This window comes from Medicago sativa, chromosome 4 (assembly GCF_051527215.1).
Source record: "Medicago sativa cultivar Bolivia chromosome 4, Bolivia_mono, whole genome shotgun sequence".
Lineage (NCBI taxonomy): Eukaryota > Viridiplantae > Streptophyta > Magnoliopsida > Fabales > Fabaceae > Medicago > Medicago sativa.
The window spans coordinates 8,070,146-8,095,994 of NC_140752.1; the positions used below are offsets into that span (position 1 = coordinate 8,070,146).

The 25,849-nt window shown below is 33.4% G+C and overlaps 4 protein-coding genes and 1 long non-coding RNA gene across 18 annotated transcripts; 1 reads left to right on the forward strand and 4 right to left on the reverse strand.

Annotated features, from left to right (window-relative positions):
- Positions 1 to 514: 514 nt before the first annotated feature.
- LOC146925977 (uncharacterized) lies at positions 515 to 4,389 on the reverse strand. 13 transcript variants are annotated; one of them, XR_015033997.1, is made up of 6 exons: positions 4,015 to 4,377; positions 3,066 to 3,211; positions 2,877 to 2,949; positions 2,221 to 2,270; positions 2,052 to 2,067; positions 1,316 to 1,940 (listed from the first exon to the last, which is right to left on the reverse strand). XR_015033997.1 is itself a non-coding variant. In XM_085758416.1 (5 exons), exons 1-3 carry the CDS (start codon positions 4,097 to 4,099, stop codon positions 2,878 to 2,880), a joined length of 303 nt encoding a protein of 100 aa, XP_085614542.1. In that variant the 5' UTR covers positions 4,100 to 4,377; the 3' UTR covers positions 1,316 to 1,940; positions 2,052 to 2,064; position 2,877. The 13 variants fall into 13 exon arrangements, 7 of the variants coding, with proteins under 7 accessions (XP_085614536.1, XP_085614542.1, XP_085614543.1 ...); XR_015033996.1 differs by having other exon boundaries at positions 1,316 to 1,945; XR_015033994.1 differs by having other exon boundaries at positions 1,316 to 2,067.
- Positions 4,390 to 5,023: 634 nt separating this feature from the next.
- On the forward strand, positions 5,024 to 12,341 carry LOC146925978 (DEAD-box ATP-dependent RNA helicase 15). Of its 2 annotated transcripts, none has more exons than XM_085758420.1 (12): positions 5,024 to 5,102; positions 5,192 to 5,311; positions 6,860 to 6,960; positions 7,816 to 8,119; positions 8,276 to 8,507; positions 8,606 to 8,724; positions 9,414 to 9,470; positions 9,556 to 9,740; positions 11,080 to 11,224; positions 11,369 to 11,452; positions 11,566 to 11,629; positions 11,919 to 12,341. In XM_085758420.1, the coding sequence occupies exons 4-12, from the start codon at positions 7,982 to 7,984 to the stop codon at positions 11,927 to 11,929; spliced, it is 1,035 nt and encodes a 344-aa protein (XP_085614546.1). In that variant the 5' UTR covers positions 5,024 to 5,102; positions 5,192 to 5,311; positions 6,860 to 6,960; positions 7,816 to 7,981; the 3' UTR covers positions 11,930 to 12,341. The 2 variants fall into 2 exon arrangements, with proteins under 2 accessions (XP_085614546.1, XP_085614545.1); XM_085758419.1 differs by having other exon boundaries at positions 7,947 to 8,119.
- A 767-nt stretch (positions 12,342 to 13,108) lies between these two features.
- Positions 13,109 to 13,559, reverse strand: LOC146925979 (uncharacterized). Its single transcript, XR_015008100.1, has 3 exons — positions 13,522 to 13,559; positions 13,348 to 13,425; positions 13,109 to 13,186 (listed from the first exon to the last, which is right to left on the reverse strand). It is a non-coding gene; the product is annotated as an uncharacterized LOC146925979 (long non-coding RNA).
- Positions 13,560 to 18,066: 4,507 nt separating this feature from the next.
- LOC146925980 (uncharacterized) lies at positions 18,067 to 19,017 on the reverse strand. The gene has a single exon (XM_085705381.1). The coding sequence runs from the start codon at positions 19,015 to 19,017 to the stop codon at positions 18,193 to 18,195; it is 825 nt and encodes a 274-aa protein (XP_085561507.1). The 3' UTR covers positions 18,067 to 18,192.
- A 3,591-nt stretch (positions 19,018 to 22,608) lies between these two features.
- On the reverse strand, positions 22,609 to 23,638 carry LOC146925981 (uncharacterized). The gene has a single exon (XM_085708061.1). The coding sequence runs from the start codon at positions 23,586 to 23,588 to the stop codon at positions 22,767 to 22,769; it is 822 nt and encodes a 273-aa protein (XP_085564187.1). The 5' UTR covers positions 23,589 to 23,638; the 3' UTR covers positions 22,609 to 22,766.
- Between the last annotated feature and the right edge of the window lie 2,211 nt (positions 23,639 to 25,849).

Consider the following 25,849-nt stretch of genomic DNA (forward strand, 5'->3'; position numbering starts at 1 on the left):
GTCAACGCTTTTAGTCTTCTTCTTAAGTAAAATCATGTGTATCTTTAAAAATTTTAATTTTTTTTTGCAGTCACGTTTAGTGCATTGTAGTATATCTCTTGTAAAAGTTTAAATTTTTTAACAAAAGAAGAATTAAATATGAATTTTAAAGTTATTAACGTTTAAAAATTCATATTTTAACAAGGGCTAAGAATTTGGTGCTTACTAGACCTTGCACCCGTGCTGCCGCACGGGTCATGATTATTGGCAACAAAATATTCAAATAATACAGAAAATAATGTTCTTATGATGCAGATAAAGTGAAAAGTAATAAAATTACAGTACGGGTCATGTATATGACAACTATTTCCTATCAAAAAATAAAAATTCCATAAATTAACATAAACTTTATTTATTTTTTTCATAAAATATTAGATTAAAAATATTTTTATTATGAAGTGAACGCTAATAATAACAATAGTTTAAAATTTTTCCCTAACAAAATTACTTTAGTTAAAATTTAAATACTCAAGAGTTAGAAAATATTTATTTTAGATCAATAAACATTTTGCTTATATAAGTACCCCTAAAGGAGAAATCATGATTTCTATGATAGCTTTCAACTGCTTTCGTCAACATTATAGAATAAAATAAAATGTTTCTGATTCCAATTGAGAAAATGTACAGTTTTTTTTATTTGCAATTTCTATATCTTCACATAACTACTCTTATATAGCTTTAACTTTCCTTAGCATCTTGTTTTCAATCTTCATTTTTTCATTTCCCATGAATCTTGCTAACCTTCCCTGCATCCAATCAGACACGTACAACAAAAATAATCTGTGACAAAAAACAGAAAAACAATAAGAATAGTTATTATGTGTTGAAGATAAGCTATATGGAAAAAAACTGTGATCTATAAAAATTGATTTACCTTGGATGTGTGACATATAATGACAGTTACACTATGTAAACTATCATTCTCGCTTACAAATAAACAAACACTCAGACTTATCATAATGAAAATAAACAAACACTCACGATATTGCAATTTTTTCAATCCTAAATTACTACCACTTTTTTTTGAAGGAATTATTACTACCATTTCTGATCTATTTTTTCTTTTGAGAAATAATTGAGATACTAAATTACCACCATTTCTAAGCTGCATCCATTCTAAATTACAAATAACAATGCTTTTCAATAGTCTTGCTTTATGGCTGCTCCATAATTTGATATCTTTCATTTACTATCACAAATCCAATCAAAATGAACAAACAAACAATTACACTTCTTGGCAGTTGCACCTAAAATTTAAATTTCATAGGATATTAAATGAATTAAATTCAGGAGTTGAAATTACGCAATTGCAGCTTATCAGAAAGAAGAAAAACAAATACAGAACAAAACCTACCAGAATATAACAATTGAAGACTTGATCCAACAACACTTATAAATATAAAACAGAAAAGTTCAAATGAAATATTGAAATATCTTTTCATTTTTAAATGGCAAATATTATTGAAACCAGCACTCTTAGCAAGAGGCCGAAAAGAAACTACAAAGATGCCGCATATAGACATAACATCGACCAAACAAAATGCCAAACGGTGACGCCCCACCAGTAGAGAAAACAACGAAGAGTTATGACACTGAAATCTACTTAACAACAACAAATTTCAGTTCCATATCCCCTCCCCAACAGTCAAAACACGAAACCGAAGCCGAACACACCAAAAACCCACCACGGCCACACCAGAAAGGACACAACACAATGCAGCAGCCACTGCAACCTGCTGAAACAACAGCAGACAGCAGGAAACAGCAGCAGAGAACAGACAGCATGAGGCCCAAGCTTTGAACACACAGCCCGCACCAATGCCGAACTGAACAGCAGATGAAACCAACAATTGGTTAATTCATAACTCAATGATATAGTGGTGTCTTTGATCTCATGGAACCTGTCCTAAGATGCAATCCAAGTGTACTAAGTCAATCCCAAAATGTCACTAAATGAGTAATTTCAAAACCAATTTATAATCTGCTGAAGCATTCCATAGCAGACCACCAACCTCATTCCATAGTCTGCTGAAGCATTCCATAACAGACCACCAACCAACACTCAGTTGAGATACATCAGATATCATAAACACAAATAAAGCCGAGGAATGTTGAATGTGACTTGCAAACCATTGTAAAAACACAAATTCTACTTGAATTAACCCAAAAGTGAAAACATACCAGTAGCTGAAAATTAAAACTAACATATGTGACTTGCGCCCCCTATAGATCTGTAACATTCCACTTAAAAATGAGGCTAAGGTATACATTAAATAAGACACCATTGAGCTATAAACAACAGCAGAACCCTATAAAACACAAACCAAACGCATACCCCTGCCTCATGATTACGTAAACAAAACAAAACAAAAAGGCTAGGCACAAAACAAAAGAGGTGCAACCTCTAAAATACCAAACAGCACAACGATTCCTAGTGACAAAACCAAAAACCTGCTACCTAAAATAGCAGCAGCCTCACGCAGCCAACACAGAGGCACTACACAGCCTGCTGCCCTCTAGAGCACACCACAAAAAACAGAAACCACCTCGACAAAATCCACCAAAACAATCACTATTTTTCTCAAATGACAGACTTTATCAATATATGTAAAGTTTATTTATTTGCACACTATTTTATAATAGTTGTTGGGAAAATTTAGATCACTATTTTTATCACTATCTTTATCACACTTGTGCAAATTTAGGTTTCCAACACTTACTAACAGACCTGAATCAAACACATAAATAAAACAAAGGTGGGGTCGGAAATTAGTTTTCCAACACTTACTAACAGACCTGAATCGAAGAAGATATCTAACAGGAAGAAACGAAAGTACCTCAAGATGATATCACATTCCCATTTTTAGCTGGGGTCTTCTTTGAAGGAGCGGGAGCTTTTGCAACAGGTTTCTGAGCCCACATAAAATTAACATGACATAAATCAATAACATAAAAATAACAAATAAATGCATGATAAGTACACACTATTTGAAATGCATTAAAGCATATGCAGTGAAATATAATACCTCATCCTCAGACTCATCAGAGGATTCCTCCGAACTACTTTCCTCCTTCTTGACTACCTTCAAGGCCTTTTGCTTGGCGGCAACCTCTTCTACCTTTTGCTTCTTTGTACTCACTGCCTTGACTTCTTCCTCAGTCTGCCTCTTGCCTGTATGCATGTGAAAATAGCCCAATAAAAAAAACCAACATCAGAACATCAAAAAATAATCAAAAAAATAATCAGATAAAAAAATTCACTTTTCATAAAATCAGTTCAACCAATCAACAACTCTGTAACATAGCATATCATGATCAACATCAGAACATCAAATAAAATTGAAGGAGAACCAAGCTTCTAGTTTTTGGTAAAATCAGTTCGACCCTATATAATCAACATCAGCCCAACTCTATAACATAACAATACAACATAATCAACATCAGACTATAAAAAATTGGGGGAGAACCAAGCTTCATCTTTTCGAGAAATCAGTTTGACCAATCAACAGCTATATTAACATTGACACACAATACATGTAGAACCTAACTTCATAACATAAAACACCAGTAAATCATATAAATGTCTCAATGGACAGAAAAAATAATCGACACTCAAAACTCATGAATCAAAACTAATGAAATTCAACTAAAACAAAGTAAAAATAATATCTTCAAAAAACCAAGTTTCAAAAATCAATTAAAAATCATATGGATGAAACTATGAGCTAAAAAAATTAATCAACACTTGAAATATTAAAACCCATGAATCAAAAACAATAAAATTCAAATTAAACCAAGTAAAAATATCATCTCTAATTAAAATCAACCCTACTAAATTGAGTGAAAGAAAGATATAGATCTAATTCTCACACTCAAATCATTTCAATTTCGCCGAATTTCGATTGTTCGAAATTCCACCAAGTTTCTGGAGAAAGATGGAGCTATGCGCACAACAGAATGGGTTTTAAGACTTACAATCCAACCGGCGGAACCTAATCAACAGCAAGCAAGACTTGACGCAGGCGAGGGATAAATCAGAGGAGTAAATGGTGGCGGGCATTCAGGGAGGAGATGATCCAGAAAGGAGGGGATGAGGAAGGAAGAAGAGAGATGAAGAAAAATCAGAGAAAGACTGATGGAATGGTAAATAAAAGATGGACTTGAATAGATGACAGAGAAAAATTCTGCTTTGTTGGAAAATGAAGAGAAAGCAACGTGGGAGACAAAATAATTTGTTATTTCCGATGCAAAAAATAAGTTGAAGGGAATTTGAAATTCAAATTTGTAAGAGGGAGGGCGCCAAATTTTTAGGGTTAGGGTTATGCATAGTGAACCTTTGGATTAGATATAAAGATACTGACCTCAATGATTTGACTCAGTGATTTCAAACCCTAAAATCTAACTCAAAAAATACTCAATTCATAGTTTTTGAACTCGTGATAATTTCTCCTTTTGACAAACTCTAGATTGCCTCACGCCTATACCCTAAAAAATTGTCCTGAAAAGTGCATTTTATAAACATGTGCACATTTTATAAACTCTAGTGAACTGAATTTTTTCCCTCGATTCCATTTGTAAAATAAAATGAAACCCACTCTCTAGAATGAATCCTTTATTAGGGACTTTGTTAATTATAATATAATCAAGCCATCTTCATTGAGATTCAAACATGAATCTTATAGTTTTGTGCAAGTTTTCAATGATACTTGTCATTTTGTACTATAGTGTACCATAGAATTTTCCTCCAAGGACAATTTCAACCATGGTAAAAACAAAATCCAACAATGTACTGTGGTAAAAAAGAGAGAGAAAGAATATACGTATATAACTATGTACTACCATGGAATTTCCTCCAAGGGCAATTTTAAGAATGTGGTACACACCGTACACATGCTTACGACAAGTGAAATCCAAAGGGTATTTTCGTCCATTACACTACGCTCTATTTTCTTATTTATCTCTCACAGTTGTTTCAATCGTTCCTAAAACCCAACCCAAAATTCAGATCTAGGGTTTTTCTTCCTCCAAGAACCAGAAGCCGCAAATTCTTCACGTTTTCAAAGGTAACCCTAACCCTAATCAATTCGATTTTCACTATATTCAATTCAATTAGCACTATCTGAAGCCTGAAAACCCTAACCCTTATCAACAGGGAAGAGAATATGGGTGAATTGAAAGATACTGAAGTTTACGAGGAAGAGCTTATCGATTACGAAGAAGAAGATGAAAAAGCTCTTGATTCTACTAAACCCACTACTGAATCCGTCAAAAAGTTAGTTTTTTTTTCCTTCTTCTTTTTATGGAATCAAATTTTTTGTTTTTTTTGTTCATAATTGTCAATAATTGTGATTTGTCGTTTTGTTATGCTTCATTCATTCATTTATGCGTTTTTGTTTAGTAAAGTTTCGTGCTTGAAAGTGGTTTACGAGAATATTACAATTTTTTTATTTTATTTTATAAGATAATTAATATATAATGATTTTAATTTGATTTTGATATTGTTCAAAATTTTAATAGATTATAGACATAATAAATAGAGAAATATCCAATGGAAGTATGATAATAATATAGTTCTTATGTTGTTGCAATCGATGTTAACTGGTTCTGTCTAAGGGAGAGTAGATGTTGATTGACCTGGATTTGGTGCACTCAAAAATTTAGTAGTGAATTTAGTAAAGATTTTGATTCAATTTGTGTAATTGAATGGGATAAGGCTTGATTGTGGTTGTTGTAGTTGAGTCATTGGATAATGACCGGACAACTTACGTCAGACTTTAGTAAATTGGATTTGTATAAACTTTGAATGTTAGTTGTCGGGTCTTTATCTATTGGCGGCTATTTGCGGACTGCAGTGAGCTAGTGATGATTTAATTTTTTTAACTGTTGCAGATTTGGGTCCTTTGGTGATTTAGTTATATCTTTATGTTGTTTTTTTTTATTTGTAGTAATTAGTATACTGGTTTTGGCTAGAGAACAAGTATTTATTACACATTTCATTAATAAATATGGTTTAAGTAAGGCACAGTGTGATAATGAATGGCAAGTTGTAAAAACAAATTTTATTTGTGAGTAGTAAAGTTATGAAAAGAGTGAAATTGTGGTAGAGTGGCCTTTGGCTGTACTACATAAGGTCACTCTTATGGACACAGACAATCATGGCCATTACAATCTCACACTGGCTAAAACACATCTTTACCTGTCCCACCTTCGCAGTATACCAAACTATACAACAACCAAGCCTTATCCCACTATTACTAACATGTATGTCTGAATGGCTTGAAAGCAGGAAGTGGTGTGCCTTTAGCTGTTTATTTACGCGATTGAGTGCTATTTTGATATTTTCCTGATTTGCACCTCAAAAGTAATATTAGGTTTTCATTTGAGGTAAAATGAACATAATGTCCATTCATTTCCGTCTCACTGCTCTCCAATTTTAAGCATCATAGCATTAACTGGTCTCTATTCTTTTCTCTCTGACCCCATTCACATAAAGCTCAACCTATTTGTTGTTGTCATTCACCTTTCCTAGTCCATATCAAGATTTGATTTACTTGGTCGTTGTTCCCCGGTCTATAGTCATTTTAGCATTAATTATGGTTAGGGTTTATTTTTTATATGCCTGTGAGTGATTGTGTGTCTATGTCAAATTATAAACTGATATATATCTTGCATTTATAATCTTTGAGTGTAACAATCATCCAACTATCCACTATATTGTTAGATTGATTTAATCTTCATTATCAAACAATTGATTTGATAACGCTCTCAAGCCACTTTTTGAGTTTCTCTTCCTCACACTGTATTTTCTTTTGTTGTGCAGGGGCTACGTTGGGATTCATAGTTCGGGATTTCGAGACTTCCTGTTGAAACCAGAGCTTCTCCGAGCCATTGTAGATTCAGGGTTTGAGCATCCTTCAGAAGGCAAGTTTTACTATATGCTGCCATTACATGATTCAGTATAGTCAAATAAGTTCTACAGACTTCTTATGTTTTGGGCTTTGATTAAATTGTCCTTTTCTTTCTAGCATGCCCTTGTTTATATGTACTCTCATGTCATTCTATTTCCATTGTATTGATGTCGTCTACTTTCTGTTACCGTTCTCAATATATTTTACACTAATTGAATCTTGTCAATCAACATAAAGAACATCTGACACTAACTGAATCTTGCTCATAAACATAAAGAACAGCTGACACATGAACAGAAAAGAAAATAACCACATAACACCAAGTCTATTAACTCTACCAAGGGCTTTCTTAACTCTTACTTCAGTTCAACAAACAATTTACTAAATAACTCTTCTCTTTTCCTCTTATCTTATAAATTCTCATACAATCATTAGTACAATCATTAGTTCCTTAGCTCCCTATTCTGTCTTCTAGAGTACCTTTTGATAACAGGCATTGTCTCTAATAGTCAAGTTCCCTCGGATAAATTTTTCAGTGATTTCTTAAGGCTGTCTCTTGCTTATTTGTGGGGTGGCTTATTGATCATTGTATGATTTTGTTCTTTTATCACAACTCTATTAAATTATCATTATTATTACAATGAAGATGAATTTCACATTTTCACCTATGACCAAACACATGTTTTGTTGCTTGTTAATCTCCTTAGTTCTCATCTATCTTTGTTTTTGTTTCATTATTATTATTATTGTTGTTGTTGTTGTTGTTGTTGTTGTTCACTATTCTCTAATCTTGTTTTTTTTCTTTCATTTAATCAGGTAATCATTACTAGCATTCTCTAATCTTGTTTTTTTTCTTTCATTTAATCAGGTAATCATTACTAGCATATTATGAATACATCACAAAAATTGGTTGGTAAACCTTTACATTAAAAGGATCTGGCAGATCATATATACTTACTGAGGATTCGTCCACTACAATTTTCTTTGCTTCTTCATTAGTGCAACACGAATGCATCCCCCAAGCAATTTTAGGAATGGACGTCATTTGCCAAGCAAAATCTGGGATGGGAAAGACTGCTGTTTTTGTTCTGTCAACACTGCAGCAAATTGATCCTGTTCCTGGTCAGGTTGCAGCACTTGTTCTTTGCCACACAAGAGAACTAGCTTATCAGGTATTTCTGCATTAATTTGAATGTAATATATCTCGAATGTTTTGCAAAAGCTATATGTTTGCTAATTGCTAATCTCGAATTACCTTTGTTTCCAATACACTATCACAAACGTATATATTCGCATGTGCATACTCAGCAAATGCTTCATTTGTCCAGATTTGCCACGAAGTTGAGAGGTTCAGCACATATCTTCCAGATATAAAAGTTGCTGTTTTCTATGGTGGTGTCAACATCAAGGTTCACAAAGATTTGCTCAAGAATGAGTGCCCACACATTGTTGTTGGAACACCTGGGAGGATTCTTGCCCTGACTAGAGATAAGGACCTTGGTTTGAAGAATGTGAGGCATTTTATACTTGATGAATGTGACAAGATGCTGGAATCACTTGGTCTATTTCTTCCTCCTTGTCTCCTTAATTGCGGGTTTTGTCGAGTTTGTATATGCGATTTCTTATTTCTTAATATATTTGCCATTTGACCTTTGCAGACATGAGAAAAGATGTGCAAGAGATTTTTAAATTGACTCCCCATGATAAACAAGTGATGATGTTTTCAGCTACACTCAGCAAGGAAATCCGACCTGTTTGCAAGAAATTCATGCAAGATGTAATTTTCTACTCCCAACTGTCTCAATCATAAGGAAAACAAACTAACTGCACACCTATTATGAATAGTAGTTAACCTCATTTAATTTTCTTGATGTAATAAAAATGATTGCATTTCCAAAATTACCCCTCATATTCATTTAATTTTGTATGGAATTAAATATTATTTTGAGAGCATTTAATAAGGCGAAGTTGATTAGGTTTTCCTTATATTTTAGACTACCAAATATGATTTTTTTTGCTTATATTTGAGACCAGCGTAGTGTTTATGTGGCAGTTTTTGGACCATATATGCAAGAACTGTTTTGTCATCCTTCTTATTGTTCCAACTCCTGTTATTTTCGCATCACATTATTGCCATATTTTGTTTAAATGCATTTTGTTGGTTTTGTGCGGTCCTATTTGTGATGTGTTTTGAATTTTTGATCCTTTTTTCTGTATTAATTTGTAAATAATGTCTCATGTTATTTTGGAATCACATCATTGCCATTTTTGTTGAATGTCATTAGTTTTTTTTCTTGTTGTAATGCATTTCGTTGATTTTGTGTGGTCATATTTGTGATAAGTTTTGACTTTTTGATCCTTATTTGTATTAATTTGCAAATATGTTTTATATACCAAAATAACTGAGTTTTTATTTTTTTAATGTATGTCATCATTATATTCTCATTCATAATCTTTTTCCTCCAGCCCATGGAAATTTATGTAGATGATGAGGCCAAATTGACTCTTCATGGTCTTGTTCAGGTGCGTTTTGTGGGCTTTATTTATTCCCTATTATTGTTGATATCTTTCTGTCTTCTAATTTTTACTTAATTGTCACCTTTTTCAGCACTACATTAAATTACAAGAGCCAGAGAAGAATCGTAAGCTGAATGATCTTCTTGATGCTCTTGACTTCAACCAAGTTGTTATTTTTGTCAAAAGTGTTAGCAGAGCAGCAGAATTGAATAAGTTGCTTGTTGAGTGTAACTTCCCATCAATTTGCATACATTCTGGAATGTCACAAGAAGAAAGGTATTTACACGTTCTTTTGAAATTAATGCCACATGCGTAGTCTTATGTACTCTCAATGCTTTAAGCTGATTTAGGATTTGATAGCATTGTAGCGTTCTAAGATGTTTTGTTCCGGGTATATGTTTTATATGCTGGATGTCTGTAAAATGGGACATGGTTGGTTTTTGCCTATGTTACTATATTTTTAGCATTGGTAAACATCGTGTTAAAACCAAAATATTGACTATTCGTGCATTATATTATGCAAGATTATCTCTTGGGCAGTTTTGAAAGCTGATGTAATTACCATAGTATTAAGTAAGAGATTGCGTTTTTTATATTGGTGTCATGCACATCACAGTTCTCTGCCGAATTTTGTAGGATTGATAGTAAAATGGACTTATGTCTGATTAGGTCTCTGCATTGTTGACTTTAATTTTTATGGTTGTAGCTTTATAAACCCAATCCCTTTCCTGTAAGTTAACCTCCCTCCTGTGCATGTTTGCATAGTGGCTTGCATGATCTTGTGCTTTAAGTAGGTTGGTCCTAATCTCATCAGCAATTTGTCTCTTTGCTTAGCAAGTCTGTTGACTACTTCCAGCTTAGAAGGTATAGTGGTGACCTTCAATTATAATGGGGGGACCGGACTGGATATGTTTAGGTATTTTGTTAAACAACTGTGACAACCCTTCCAGAAGTTTCAAGATCTTGTAAATTGGGAAAGATAGATATCCATTTCCTGTTTGAAGAGGGTGTTGTTTCTAGGCATAGTTATCAATTGTGGATTGTGGCACAGTAACTGGATCCAACAATTTTATAATGGGGTGACTACTGTTCTAATTTATTTTAATACATATAAATCAGTCTTAATAAACCAAGATGGCTAGTTGAGCCAGTAATCCGACATATGGCCTGTCCAAGCCCCACTTCAGATCTGACAAGCAAATAAACCAGAGCAACTAGTTAGACTCCATTTAGAATAGTTACCAGCCACCGCTACCCTGCCATTGATAAATATGATTTTAGAAAGATCTCTTGTTTCTTTTATTAGCATATTCATTGAGAAAAGTTACCAGGCACCACTCCCCTGCCATTGATAACTATGATTATAGGAAGATCTTCTCTTATTTCTTTTATTAGCATAGATTTATTTTCTCTTATTTGTACAAATCATTTTTATTGTTTTACTATTAAGACAGATTCTTTCTATTAATTTAAGGGTAAAAACTAATAGATTTTTTTTTGGTGAAAAATTAAGGGAATCTATGATAGCTGTGTCCTCGTACAAATAAAGTTCAGTAATTTTTCTCTTTTCAAGTTGCAGTCTTAATATTTTTCCATGACGACATGTCTGTTTCAGATTGAAGCGATACAAGGGCTTCAAAGAGGGGAAGCAGAGAATTCTCGTGGCAACCGATTTAGTAGGGAGGGGGATTGATATAGAGCGTGTCAATATAGTCATCAACTACGACATGCCTGATTCTGCTGATACCTATCTTCACAGGGTAAGTGCTTGATTGAACAAATTTTTATCAATCTAGTTTAAATATAGTTTTTGGCTTGTAGTATGGTATGCTTACTTGCTACCTCCTTGTAAAAGACCTCTGTCCTTTCTATCTTTATATGCTTATCGACATCTGAACTGGTAGGTGGGTAGAGCTGGTAGATTTGGCACCAAGGGGCTTGCAATTACTTTTGTGTCTTCTGCTGGTGACTCTGAAGTTCTTAATCAGGTTAGTTAGGAACTTAATTTTTTTTTCTATCATTTTCATTGAAACTGGAGGGGAATAGGACCCTTTTTGGCCATTGATACTTTTATTAACCAATAGCTAAACTTTATTTTCAGGTGCAATCTAGGTTTGAGGTTGATATAAAGGAGCTTCCTGAACAAATTGACACCTCCACATACAGTAAGATACTTTTTCGTAGTAGTTTATGGTTTTAATAGTTTGAGTAGATGCACAAAGTTTATTAGAACTGGAAGCATTGCATAAATGAAGTTTATCGCAACTGCAAGTGTGATGTTTGTATATAATAAAGTTGATCAGAACTGCAAATAGTGTTTGCATATAATAATACTTGAACATACATGAAATTGAAGCAGAAAATGTTGATTTCATTAATATTTTTCACAAGTGTGATGCTTTATAAAGGTTTTATCTTGGTCACAAATGTAACATCCTTTTGTTTTTACTGCAGTGCCTAATTGATCAAGTTTTGTGACACGGTTTGGAGCATAATACAAATGATCTGTTGCCGACTGGGGATGGATTTGTTGTCAGTCATAAATTTCAGTGTTTTGATAGAGAATATTTAACGAAAGATATTCTTTAAACTGTAATGAAAAATAGGGAATTCAAATGGCTCCTGAGTTTTTGGGAGAAGACTGTATCAATTATTCCATGTTTTGTGTGCTCCTGCATCCGTTTTTTATCCAGATAGACAAATACAATGTAGGGTCGGTGTAGCTTATTTGTATTTTTATCGACTTTTTTAGTAGTTGCACACCGTTGTTCACGTTGTTAATGTTTACATTAAAATTACTTTTATCCCTCCTAAAGTATAGTACTTTGTTCGTGATGGGATATTTTGTAGATGAATATATTATCACTGCTTGTTTAAGGCTCGAGTGCATATTCCATTGGTTTTAGAAAGGTTTCTCAATGCAAATGCGTTATTATAATTATACTGTAGCAGTTACTGCCCTGTAAGAAAAAAATTGTAAGTTTTTCTCTGCTTGTTGTTTTGATCCCTTTTTAGAATTAAGGGTCAACTTCACATTTGCAGAACTTTTAAATATTTCCAAACAATATGTTACTGTTATAAAGATGAGGACCTCTAGTCAATGCCACACATAATCTGGCCTCCTCAACATTTTACACATTCATTAATTTTTTTTTTTATTCAGATTTCTTCTCTATTCTCCCTACAGAATTAGGCCAATGTGATGGTGGATTTTGTTTTTCTTGTTTACCCATTTATTGGTTCCTTCTTTATTCCCTTCTCCCAAAGTTACTTCCCCACCCCCTCCCCCACCCCTGCTATGTCCATCCTTTCCATTACTAGATTTGCAATGCAACCTCTGTTGTTGGGTGGTCGTGGCATGTTTCGGCCTCTGATTCTAGCTTTGTTGAAACAATGAAGGTATTTTTTTTTTTGAAGGAATGAAGGTATGTTTTTTAATTCTTTTGCAAGATGAACATTGTTGCTGAGTTTGGTGAAGGTGAGAGAAATAAATTCTGTAAAAGAAAAATGGTGGGGCAAACGACCAATACTTTTTCACAGCAAATAGAAGCTTCTCTCTCTCAAGTGGTCCATCTTCATGGTCAACAATAGAAGTGTCCCATTCCAATCCATTTGCAATGTTCTTTACTTTCAATGACACATCAACATCATCTCTTATTATTACTGCTCCTTCAGGTCTAAGAATTCTATCCATTTCTAGCATAATGTCTTCCAATTCACATCTATTGAAACACACAAAGAGCACATTGGTAACAATTTACATAATCTAAATGTCACAAAACTATATAACCTATACATTAAAAATACACAAGGAGCTGAACCTAAATTTATCCTATATAAAATTACTTGAAACATTAGTCTTGTAAAATAAAACATGTATTACCTGCCACTGTAAAGGCTGAATAGTGAATCAGCATGAATTAAATCATAGGTTCTTGGATAAGTAGACATTGCTTCACACCTAAGAAAGAAAATTAAACCATTCATTAGAGATAAAAACATAGAGAGAACTTGATCAAATTAAACAAGGCACAAATGGAATATTAATTGTGCTAACCAATCATGATATGTTCCAATGAGTCCCCTTTCATATATGCGTGTGAGAATGTCTAGATGATCTAATTTTTAAATCACAAACAAATCTGAACAATCAATAAAATTCAATGGTAATTTTTTTGGGTTCCACCGATATATTTGAAAAATAATATAATATATTGATAGTATGTTTATTTTAATACTAGTTTCTTCTCTAAATACTTCTCTCAATACAATACTTTTGATTTAAAAATAAATCAAGACAATTAATATGGAATGTTTACGTAATTTTTTTTAACATTATATTATCAAGAATACAAAGTTTTCAGTCGATGCCCATACATAAAAGTGGGCTCGACCACCAATTATGAGTACCAAAACTAAAAACAACATTACTAGCTTTTAACCACCACAAAGAAGATGATTTTACTTTGTCTAACATTTGTGGTAAAGAGCTCTGCCTGTTTCTAAAAGTTCTATTATTCCGATCATTCCATAGGACCCAAACACACTGAAGGCAAATCAAATAGAAAAGAGATCTTTGCATTATTTGTGACACGGTTGACTAGGAGCATAATACAAACCGGACAAATGCTCCAAACCGTCTCCTAGTCAATGTATTATTTGTGATAGTAAAAATATATATTTACATCGAAGGGGGATGGATTATGTCCACTACAAAAATTGAGAGTGATGGTAACCCAACATAGATTGTGAAAATTCGCAAGGCTATGTTCATATGGGTAAAAACAAGTCGCTTGTCAATTTGATGAGACACTATCCAACTTATTTTTTAGAGTTCATCCCTATGGTGTAGGATAGTGTATTCTACGGCGTTGAAGGTTGAGTTCATACTCTTAATAAATCTATAGCTCATACATTTGAGTGGTGTGCTTGACTGTGGTGTACACTTGATAGATTTACCTATATGAGTGTTGGAGGTGGGGCCGCCTCTATGAAAGCTTGGGCAGACTTTCTAGAGCCACTCATGAAATCCAGGCATAGGTGCAAGGCCAAAATGCACCACACCGCGTTGAACAAACTTTGGAGGAGAGATCAATGTGAGTGATGAGGTCACTGATTCACATACGGAATGAGGTTCATAGAGGTTATAATCTCCCCGACATTCTAGTGGATCAAATTTCATTTGCTCTATGTGCTAGTTCATAGTCTAAAAGACACTAGTGCTTATGCATTGATTTTTCACGCTCTTGGGAACACCTAAAACTTTAAAATAAATTGTGGGGGATTGTTGGATATTTTAGTTTATAATTTATTTCAAAGTTATTTATTATTTATTTAAAATGTAATTACTATATCTAATTAAGGTTTTGACTTGGTCATGATATTTTAAGGTTACTTGATGGTGCCTGCACGTTTTTCTTTTATGCCTAAACTAACTTTACATTACCAAGTCAATACTATTTTATAGCTTTTATGGTTTTGCTTTGAGGAAAAGTTGGAACGGTTATTCTCACATTTATTTGATATTGGGTTATATATATGGATAGTAAATTGGCTGAGAGAGACACGAAAATGTAATAGCACTCAGCAACATAGTTTTGGCTACTTGTTTTTTTCTAATAACAAAGTCACACATCACAAGTTATTATAAGTTTCCATGAGCATCCAAAAGAGTTCCTGAGTCCTTGCTAATTCAGGTGCGGTGCTAGCAAGATGTGACTGTTGTATCCTGGGGAGTATTAGCTATGAGACCTATCGCATCGGGTAACCTATCCGAGGTGGCGAAATACTCTTAATAACTTGTGTTCTCTATTCTATTGTATTTAGTGTTCTATTATTTTGTGTTCTATTGTCAATAATCGATAACTTTACTTATTCTCTATTCTATTGTCAATAATCGATAACTTTACTTATTCTCTATTCTATTGTATTTAGTGTTCTATTATTTTGATGTTAATATTTCTTGTTGTTTATTACCTTATAATAATTCTATGTCTAATTTTTCCTACATACGATACGACACCACTACGTCGATACGAATTTTTTTTAAAATTCAAGATACAATACGGCCGGGATACTTTAATATAAAAATAAATTTAAACTACAAATTAAAACTCAAAAGCAAAAAAACAGACGCAAAACCCAGTCCCACATGGTGACCAAACAAACAAAACAACAAGACACGACAATGAATTTGTCTTCACATGACAATTAACAACAACATTCTCAAAACAATAGTATTCATTTGCACAAAGAACATCGTTAGCTATAAATCTATGTCCCGAAAAGAACATCATTGCCTAATATTCATTACTTAAGAGTTAAGTGTTATTTGAGTTAACACTAATATTCATTTCTTTCCTCTTTTCCTTTTTAATTTTAAGAAAAAACAAAAGAAAAAAACAAAAGAAAAATCATGTATACGTGCGTATCGGTTTTCCACCACCGTATCTCTCGTATATTCGAAGTATCTCAAAAGTATCGGATAAATTTTTTTTTTAAAAATAAAATTTAATTGCCGGATACTCCCCTGGTACATCGGACAGGTATCAGTGCAGAATACGTATTTGGATACGATGAGGGTGAAAATGTCAAAGTATCACAGAGTAAAGCTGAGGTAATATGAAGTTAATTTTGCAGGATGTGTGCTTTTGTTTATTAACAAGTTTATTTTAACTTCTTTTCATTAGTGATGGTTTTGCAGACTTATTAATGTTGGTTGTTTATGCAATTTATAAGATAAGATGTTATTAAAATTTTGTTGTGTACGAAACTGATTTGAGAGATGCACTGGTCATATTTGAAATTTGTACTCATAAAGGTATCCAAAATGTAGAGAATAATTATATTGGTAATATGCAAGAGATGGTGAACTCAAGTATGACACAATAGTATAGTTTTAAACTTGTGAAATCAAATTTACTGACAGTACCTTGTTAAACAAGTTAACAATTTAATGCAAGCTTCATTAACATTTAGTCACACGATTACTATGGTGTGTGAATAATAGATTAACATAGCCTATAGGAGCTAGTTATTGACACAGTTTCTTCTTTGTTTAATTTTCTCTTCTTTCTCTCTAATCTTCTGCATTTTCTTCATCTTTTATCATCATTGTGATGAACTTCATGATGAGCTCTGCCGCACATTGTAAATGGTTTTTACTCTAACGGAGCCTAAATACAAGGAAGAATCATTAAAGGGAAGCATTCAATCAAAAGGTAAAACACTTTGAGTAATTATTGGCATTCTAAATGTTGGTGATTTCCAAAATAATGGAATCACTTTAGATCAAGAGTTGTAAATCTTCATGAGAAGCTTTCATATACATTAGAACCTTTGGCAAAGGGGTGCTTAATGAACCTTAGCATTGGTTCAAGTGTAAATGATCATAACCTTTGCAAAATGGTGCTTAATGAACCATAACATTGATTCAAGTCAAAGGGGTGCTTTCTTTCATGTGAAGGGTCATATAATGCACTATAAATACTTGGCATTTGGGCATTAATTAGACACAGAATTTTGGACAGAATTTTGTTACATTAACAACATAATTCTTCATCATTCTCTTACTCTAAATCATCCATCAATTCTCTAATGCATGAGTGAATTGTTGGAACCATAAATCTGTAAAATACTATTATGAGATACGCTTGATGTGGTTGTGCAATACACGTCAAGGAACTCATAATATCCTGAAGGGGATTCACCGGTCATTCCTTATTGCATCCAATATACAGTTATTGGTGGGGGCGAATCGAACCTAAAGGTTAGTGTGGCAACCCCATACGCTTTGAGTTTTACATGCATAATCATTAAACATTTCAGGTTTCAAGTGCAGCAACCTCTTCCCAACAAACAAGATATATAACACTAAACACAAAGTAAGAAACCCAAGTCTGGTAGATACAACGTTAAATAGGATATCCTTAAGAATATAATATCCTTAAGAATGAGAGATATGAAACATTAACATTGGCATTTGCCTTTACTATTTAACAGGAATTGTAGTAAGTATCTTATGTTAAGAATCAAACAATTCAATTAAATGCAAATATGATCGGTTGAACCATAATCTACTATACATGCTTGACTACTACAAGAAAATACAAGATCGATTGAACCAGTTCCGCTAACAATAGCTTTCTGCAGAACCTGTTGTGTATCGTGCAAATCAGCAGCTAACTTGTGCAGATTCATTTTCTGCAGAAGGTTGTGCAAAAAATCCTGCATTCATCTCTAGTGAGGCACGTTTATCTCTTTCTTCTTCCCCATTCCTTGCAAATGGTACCTCTTTTTTACTACTATTCATTTTCTCATCACAATCTTCTTCACCAATTATATCCAATTTGCATCTAAGAAGCTATTTTTAAATTTTATGCTTCTGCCTAATATCTGGAGTTATGGAAAACTATAACTGTGGAAGTTATTGAATATTGATGAAAAAATCATAACAACCAATATTCAGAAGCAGAAGCCAATAAAATGAAGGAATGTGTTTTCAACTTTAGTTAGGATGGGGATATACAAAACAAAACATTGCAGCAAGTAAAAGAAAGAACTAAAAGTTGGATAAATAATTATGTCTAACTCAATACATAAGTTTTGCTTTGCAAAAACAACCAAATCGAGAATAAAATTCTAATTTAATTATACATTTATCATAAAACTCCAACTATATCACCTATTGATTATTATCGTAACATTCATGATGACATCTTGAAGATGCTCACCGTAGTGGCGGATTTCGTAGAAACAAATGATGTGGTGGAGGAAACGTAATGACTTTGACCTCTTGAAGAAGGCCACAGTTCCTGCAGAGATAGTTAATTGATTGGCGACCAATAAAATTACGAGATAAAGCAATCTTGCGGAGTTTCGGAAGTTCCAACAATTGATCATCGTCATCATGCGCAAAACAAGTATCCTCATCACCGTCAAGCACTAAATAAGTAGGATAATCATTGTCCGTAAGGACGAGCTCTTCAAGTAAAGGGAAACAATCAGCAATGAAGAAAAGATCATTCTTGTCGATATCCAAAGTAATTTGGTAACAAGTGAGAGATGTCAAATTTTTCATCTCTTTGGAGAAAGCTCGCAACCCTTCTGCAGGAACCGTTATGGGGTAGTAGAGAGTGAGTGATTTGAGGTCTAAAGGGAAAGTGGAGATTTTGGTAAGAAGTGTGTCGAGGACACTTTCTACAGAGAGAGTGATGTCAACTGATGTAATATTGGGGAACCTTTCAAAGAGACGATGGAGTAAAGGGATGGTTCCATCGGAAATTGTGACCGAGAATCGAAGACGGTTGGTGATGGACAAAAACTGTTTTGAGACAACGGAGAGAGACTTGAAACTGTCACGTAGAGAGACAACAGAGAGGTTAGAAGCTAGCATCCCATATTCATCAATATTGTTGAACATGTTGTCGCCGTCGTGGTTGAGGAATTTGAAGATGCGCTCCCATAACTCCGTTGGTAAATATGAACATGTTGCTGCGGCAGCCACCCTTCTTTTTGGAACATTGAACTTAGATGATGATGCTGCTGCCGCCATTGTTAAAGAGTCAGTGATGGAAATACGTTATGCTTTGTAACCTAATTCAACAATGCTTTATAACCCCTTAAAAAAAAGCTTTATCAATCAATGGCTAAATTAGATATTTGGTCCCCTAACTTATTTATGATTTTCATTTTGGTCCCATAATTAATTGTTGTTACATTTTTGTCCTTAACGTTACTTCCGTAAACCATTAGCCGAATTGGTCCACTTCCGTTAAATTTTAACAACTTCAACGTCTAAGATGGAATAACTTTATAGGTGGTCCACCATAGACCTCACAAATCATCCTAATTTCAACCAATTGATCTTTTTGTCAAAAGTGAAACCATTTGATCATGAAGGTCCATTAAAATTAACAGTAACCACAACACTTAATTTATTTGTCTTTCTTCATCTACTTTCCCCATCTCTTCTTCATCACTTTCATCATTATCTTCATCAACTCCATCAAACAAACCCAGACATTGCATTATCTAATGGTTGTCATTGGTGAACCACTTACAATGTGTACCCACCTTAGACATTGAGTTAACAGTTTTGACGGAAATGATTTATTTAGTTGACGGAGGATAGTTTGAGGGACCAAAATGTAACAACAATTAGTTAGGGGACCAATATTAAAACAACAAATAAGTTAAGGGACTAAATATGCAATTTAGCCTAAATCAATTCTCTAAAGCCGGTTAATGTCATGTTTTAAGCCTCCCAATCATACTTTATCAATAGGGTTTGTGTGTGTGTGCGTGTGTGTGTGTGTGTGTGTATATATATATATATATTACCATGTTTTCGGTAGGAAGTTTCCACAGCCGTTTGCGTAAAACACAAGGTGAATTCTATACTCCCAACTAAATATTTTCCACAGATAAAAGTCAAGATCGAACCCTAACCACTTGCTTAAGAAGTTCAAGTCCTTTCCCCCTTATAGCAATACAATGTTTTTTTTTTAAAGGACCAATCCATGGTTGATAATGGGTTTTATAATTTTACAAAGTTAAGAAATCATTGTAAAAAATCGCAGAAAATAATGTTGGGTTGATTGTCCTGAAAATTTCCTCCTTTGTTATAACGTGCATCAAAAGCTTTGTTATAAACTTGCTCATGGGAGTGCCATAATTCAAAAAATCCATAAAGAATTTATTCATGCTTTCACTCCTTTGAGCATATGACATTCCATCACAAAAATTGTTACTATATAAGTAAGATCCATTTTGTTCCAAAAGAGTATATCTTTTGAAGTTGTTGATTTTCTTGCAATCAATATTTATTAATCATTGCTTCTCAATTAAATCTTCAGTGGTGATTGATCTATGAACGTCAAGGTACTAGAAACACATGAAAATGGTGGTTTGATTTGAGTTGATTTTGAAATGACAACTTTACAGTGTTGTAATGAATTAGTGTAGCAAAACCTGTAGCTCTTTTCCTAAGTGCAAACCAATTTCAAAATAGTTTAAACTTCTAAGTGCTTGAGGTAGACGACGAATGCATCTAATTGTTCCCATGGCGAATTGTGTAAGAAACTTATCATATGAAATATTGTTTAGTAATTGTTTTCTATGCTAACTTTTTTATGATAAACTAATTTTATGCCTTTTAATTTTCTTTTTATTTGTTATATTTTCAGAATAATGGATATGCCATGGTGGAGTTCTATTGATATGAACCAATGTATTCATGTTGAAGGCCTAACAAAATTAAGGACTTGTCGGAGTACATCTTTCTACATATTCTATCATCTATGGAAACAAAAGAAGCCATACAACGGATGTGCGACAGATCACAAAATTGGAAGGATAATTGGAAAATGATTCGTTATTTGAACTTCAACAATAGTTTATTTCGTAGAACGAAAAATTTCGACAATTTTGTCAGGTGCGTTTTATCCGAACACGGTTCTTCTCCCATTAGAGTTCTCATATACCACCGTTACAGAGTTAACAAAACAAATCATATTTTATTGAAAGAGGTCATACTTGAGAGATTTGCTGGTCATATTTGAAATTTGTACTCATAATGGTATCCAAAATGTAGAATAATTATATTGGTAATATGCAAGAGATGCTGAACTCAAGTATGACACAATACTAGAGTGTTAAACTTGTGAAATCAAATTAAGTGACAGTTAAATTGTTCAACAAGTAAACAACTCAGTGCAAACTTCATTGACATTTAGTCACATGATTACTATGGTGTGTGAATAAGAAATTAGCATGACAAATGTTAATTGATTGACACAATCTAAGATTTAGATAGATTCTAATCTTCTATATACAGAATCCTTGTAACAAACTCAATTATCAATCAATAAGCAATTTCTTCTTTGTTTAATTTTCTCTTCTTTCTCTCTAATCTTCTGAATTTTCTTCGTCTTTTATCATCATTGTGATGAACTTCATGGTGATATCAGAGCTCTTCTGAGCTCTGCCACACATCGTAAAAGGTTTTTACCCAAACAGAGCCTAAATACAAGGAAGAATCGTTAAAAGGCAGCATTCACAAAAAAAGTAAAAGACTTTGAGTAATTATTGGCATTCTAAACACATAAAGGCATCCTTAACAATAGAATATCCTTTAAGAGATGTGAAACATTAACATTGCCATTTGCCCTTACTATTACAGGAATAGGTTGTAAGTATCTTATGTTAAGAATCAAACAATTCAATTAAATGCAAATCTGATCCGATGCACCATAATCTACTATCCATGCTTGACTACCTGTATTTGTACTACAAGAAAATACATGATTTATACCTTCAATCTGCTTCACAGAACCTGTTGTGTATCGTGCAAATCAGCATCTAACTTGTGCAGATTCATTTTCTGCCACAGATTGTTCAAAAAATCCGGCATTCATCTCTGGTTAGGCACGTTCAGCTCTTTCATCTTTCTCATTTCTTGCAACTGGTACCTCTTGTTTAGTACTGTCCATTTTCTCATCATTCTTCTTCACCAATGACATTATTCACAGCTGAAGTATTTTCCCTTTGGGTTCGATCTAGGAGTGAAACCGTGCTCTTCTTAGAACAAGTTTCTATAGCGTGATACTCAAACAAAAAGCCAAGAATTATTTGATCAAAATAAATTAATCTTCACCAAATGCATTCAAATGAAGTTCATTTTAAATATATATCCAACGTGTTCATGTTTGTTATAGACTTGGAACTTTGAATTCTGTTTTACATCCAATTTACATCTAAGGAGCTCATTTTTACTTTCTATGCTCTTCAAGCTTAACAAATAATAAATGGTATAACGCCGCTGCTTATATCTGGTTTTATGGAAAACTAGAATTGTGAAAGTTATTGAGTATTGATGAAAAAATTATAACAAACAATACTCAAAAGCAGAAGCTAGTAAACCAGTGGAAGTTGACGTCGTTAGAAAAAAATGTTTGAATGAATTTATTTCTGCTGGACAAAAAGAATGTCCACATGAGAAGGCCTTTGGGGGCTCATAAAACTTTCATTTAAAGCTTACAAATATAATATTCATAAAAAGAAGGGGGCATATACAAAACAAAATATTGCAGCAAGTAAAAGAAAGAACTGAAATTGACCAAAAAAAAAAGAAAAAGAAAGAACTGAAAGTTGGATAAATAATTATGTCTAACTCAATACATAAGTTTTCTTTGCAGAAACAACCAAATTGAGAATAAAATTCTAATTTAATTATACATTTATATCGTAATAATTATAATAATTATGATGACATCTTGAAGAAGCTCACGGTGGTGACGGATTTCATGAAAGACAACGACCAATCTTTGCCATCTGATATCGTGGAGAAAACTTAATGACTTTGACGTCTTGAAGAAGGCCACAGTTCCTGCAGAGATAGTTAATAGATTGGCAACCAATAAAATTACGAGATAAAGCAATCTTGCGGAGTTTTGGAAGTTCCAACAGTTGATGATCCTCATGTGCAAAACGGGTATCCTCATCACCATCAAGCACAAAATAAGTATGATAATCAAGGTCCGTAAGGATGAGCTCTTCGAGTAAAGGGAAACATTTAGCAATGAAGAAAAGATGGTTCTTGTTGATATCGAAAGCAATTCGGTAACAAGTGAGAGATGTCAAATTTTTCATCTCTTTGGAGAAAGCTCGCAACCCTTCTTCAGGAACCGCTATTGGGTGGTAGAGAGTGAGGGATTTGAGGTCTAAAGGTAAAGTGGAGATTTTGGTAAGAAGTGCGTCGAGGTCACTTTCTACAGAGAGAGTGCTATCAACTGATGTGATATTGGGGAACCTTTCAAAGAGACGACGAAGAAAAGGGATGGTTCCATCGGAAATTGAGACCGAGAATCGAAGACTGTTGGTGACGGACAAAAACTGTTTTGAGACAACGGAGAGAGACTTGAAATTGTCACGTAGAGAGACAGCGGAGAGGTTAGAAGCAAGCATCCCATATTCATCAATATTATTGAACATGTTGTCGCCATCGTCGTTGAGGAATTTGAAGATGCGCTCCCATAACTCCTTTGGTAAATATGAACATGTTGCCGCAGCCGCCGCCCTTCTTTTTGGAACATTGAACTTAGATGATGATGCTGCTGCCGCCATTGTTAAAGGGTTAGGGATGGAAATACGTTATGCTTTGTAACCTAATTTAAAAATGCTTTATAACCCTTAAAAAAAAGCTTTATCAATCAATGGCTAAATTAGATATTTGGTCCCTAACTTATTTATGATTTTCATTTTGGTCCTATAATTAATTGTTACGTTTATGTCCTTAACTTTACTTCCGATAGCCGAATTGGTCCACTTCCGTTAACTTTTAACTTCAAAGTCTAAGACGAAATAACTTTATAGGTGGTCCACCATAGACCTCACAAATCTTTCTAATTTCAACCAATTGTTCATTTTGTCAAAAGTGAATCCGTTTGATCTTGAAGGTCCATTAAAATTAACAATAAACCACCAACACCTAATTTATTTTTCTTTCTTCATCTAAATTAACTCAAATCCAGAATTTTCATCATTATTTTCATCAACACCATCAAACAAACCCAGAATTTTAATTTCCCAAAAAATAGATAAAAATAAAATTGACTCAAATCATCAAACGAATTACTGAAAAAAACCTCTATTTCTCGATCTTTATCCCTAAATTCAAAGAACCCATAAAAAAAATATCTTCTAAAAAAAATGTTAAGAAGAAACGCACATGGAATAAATAGAGAGGGAACAAATAACATACAGATCAAGCAAAATAGAAGATAAAAAGAGATTGATCACCATTGATGAAGAAAGAAAAGGATAAAAAGAAAGGAATCGGCGTGCCAAGGTCCATCCGTGGCGAAAACTGAGTTTCCTTCAAATTCAACCTATATATTATATGCTTTTTTCCAAACATGTGGTTCCTTCAATATCAACTAATATATTTGTTTTTCATTTTTTTATATAAATACTATGTCTTTTACGTAGTTTTTCATTTTACTATGTCTGTATGTTAATTTTGATTTCTGGGTTTTTTTTGTGCTTGTTGCTAAAGGTGTGGTTGGGTAACAATATAATATTTACATGTGTGTAATCTAGGTTTAAGGTTGATATAAAAGAGCTTCCTGAACAAATTGACACCTCCACATACAGTAAGATACTTTTTCTTAGTAGTTTATGGTTTTAATAAATTGAGTAGATGCATACAGTTTATTAAAACTGGATGGATGCTGTTGTGAATTCGGATTCAAAATCACACCAATAAAACTATGATATCAATATCAAAGTAACCAAAAGCATACAAACAACAACAATAACAAAACCTAGATCTAATCTAGGAATCAAAGTGAAAAACACATAACCGTAACCAAAAGATACAGAGAGAAGAGAAACAAACACACCAAGAAATGTTTACACAGTTTGGTCGAACTTGACCTACTCTGGTGGAGAGATTGATATCTCCAATTCACTGTCAATGAGTTCTTACAAAGAGATACAAAAAGGTTACAAGAAATTAGCTTCAACAAGCTCACAAAGAACAAACCTTAAATTCTACAATTTTCCCAATCTCACCAAAGAACAAAACACTCAATGATTTTCACTCACCCAAGGTGTTTACAAATGTTTCCCAACCCAAGAGAACCTCTATCAAAAGAACACTAATCAAAGACCCTCAACCCTAAAGTTACCTCCTTTGATTTCCCAAGTTTCTCTAAACCCGGGTTCATGTCCTGTATTATGTCTCCCAATCATACTTTTTAAATAGGGTTTTTACATATGGTCAAATTACACTAGGAGTCCTTGAAGTTTTAGGTTTGTAGCACAGAGGTTCTTTTAGTTATTAGTTATTTTAATTTCATATTCATCCTTTCAACTCTTCAACCACTTGCACTCTTATCCTTGTGGTTGTTAATTGATGACATGGAAAGTACACATCAGTAGAAAAAGTAATTTTTTATTCAAATCCAGCAAACTCATCCATCTTCATCCTCTCACTTTCATCTTCAAATTCAGAAAATTATCATCTCCATATTCAAACAAAAAATTAAGAGTTTCCTAGTTGAACTTTCAAGTTCCAACATCAATGAAAACTACTTTGCGAAAACATTTTCTATTTGTGTGCTTGTTTTCAAAAATAATGAAAATGCCAAAAAGTTTGTTTCACCTAACATAAAGAGAACTTTGAGTCCTTTCAAAGAAATAAAAATAAAGAGAACTTTGAGGTAGTTATGAAGAGAATGAGGATAGTTGTATACTCACTGAAAACTAGCTTAACAGTTATTAGTGTTCTGTTATATAGTTGGTTAGAGAACTTTTGAGGTAGTTACAAACTATGCGAGCAATCAACTCAGTAAATTACTAATAGAATAGTACAATTTCAGTGG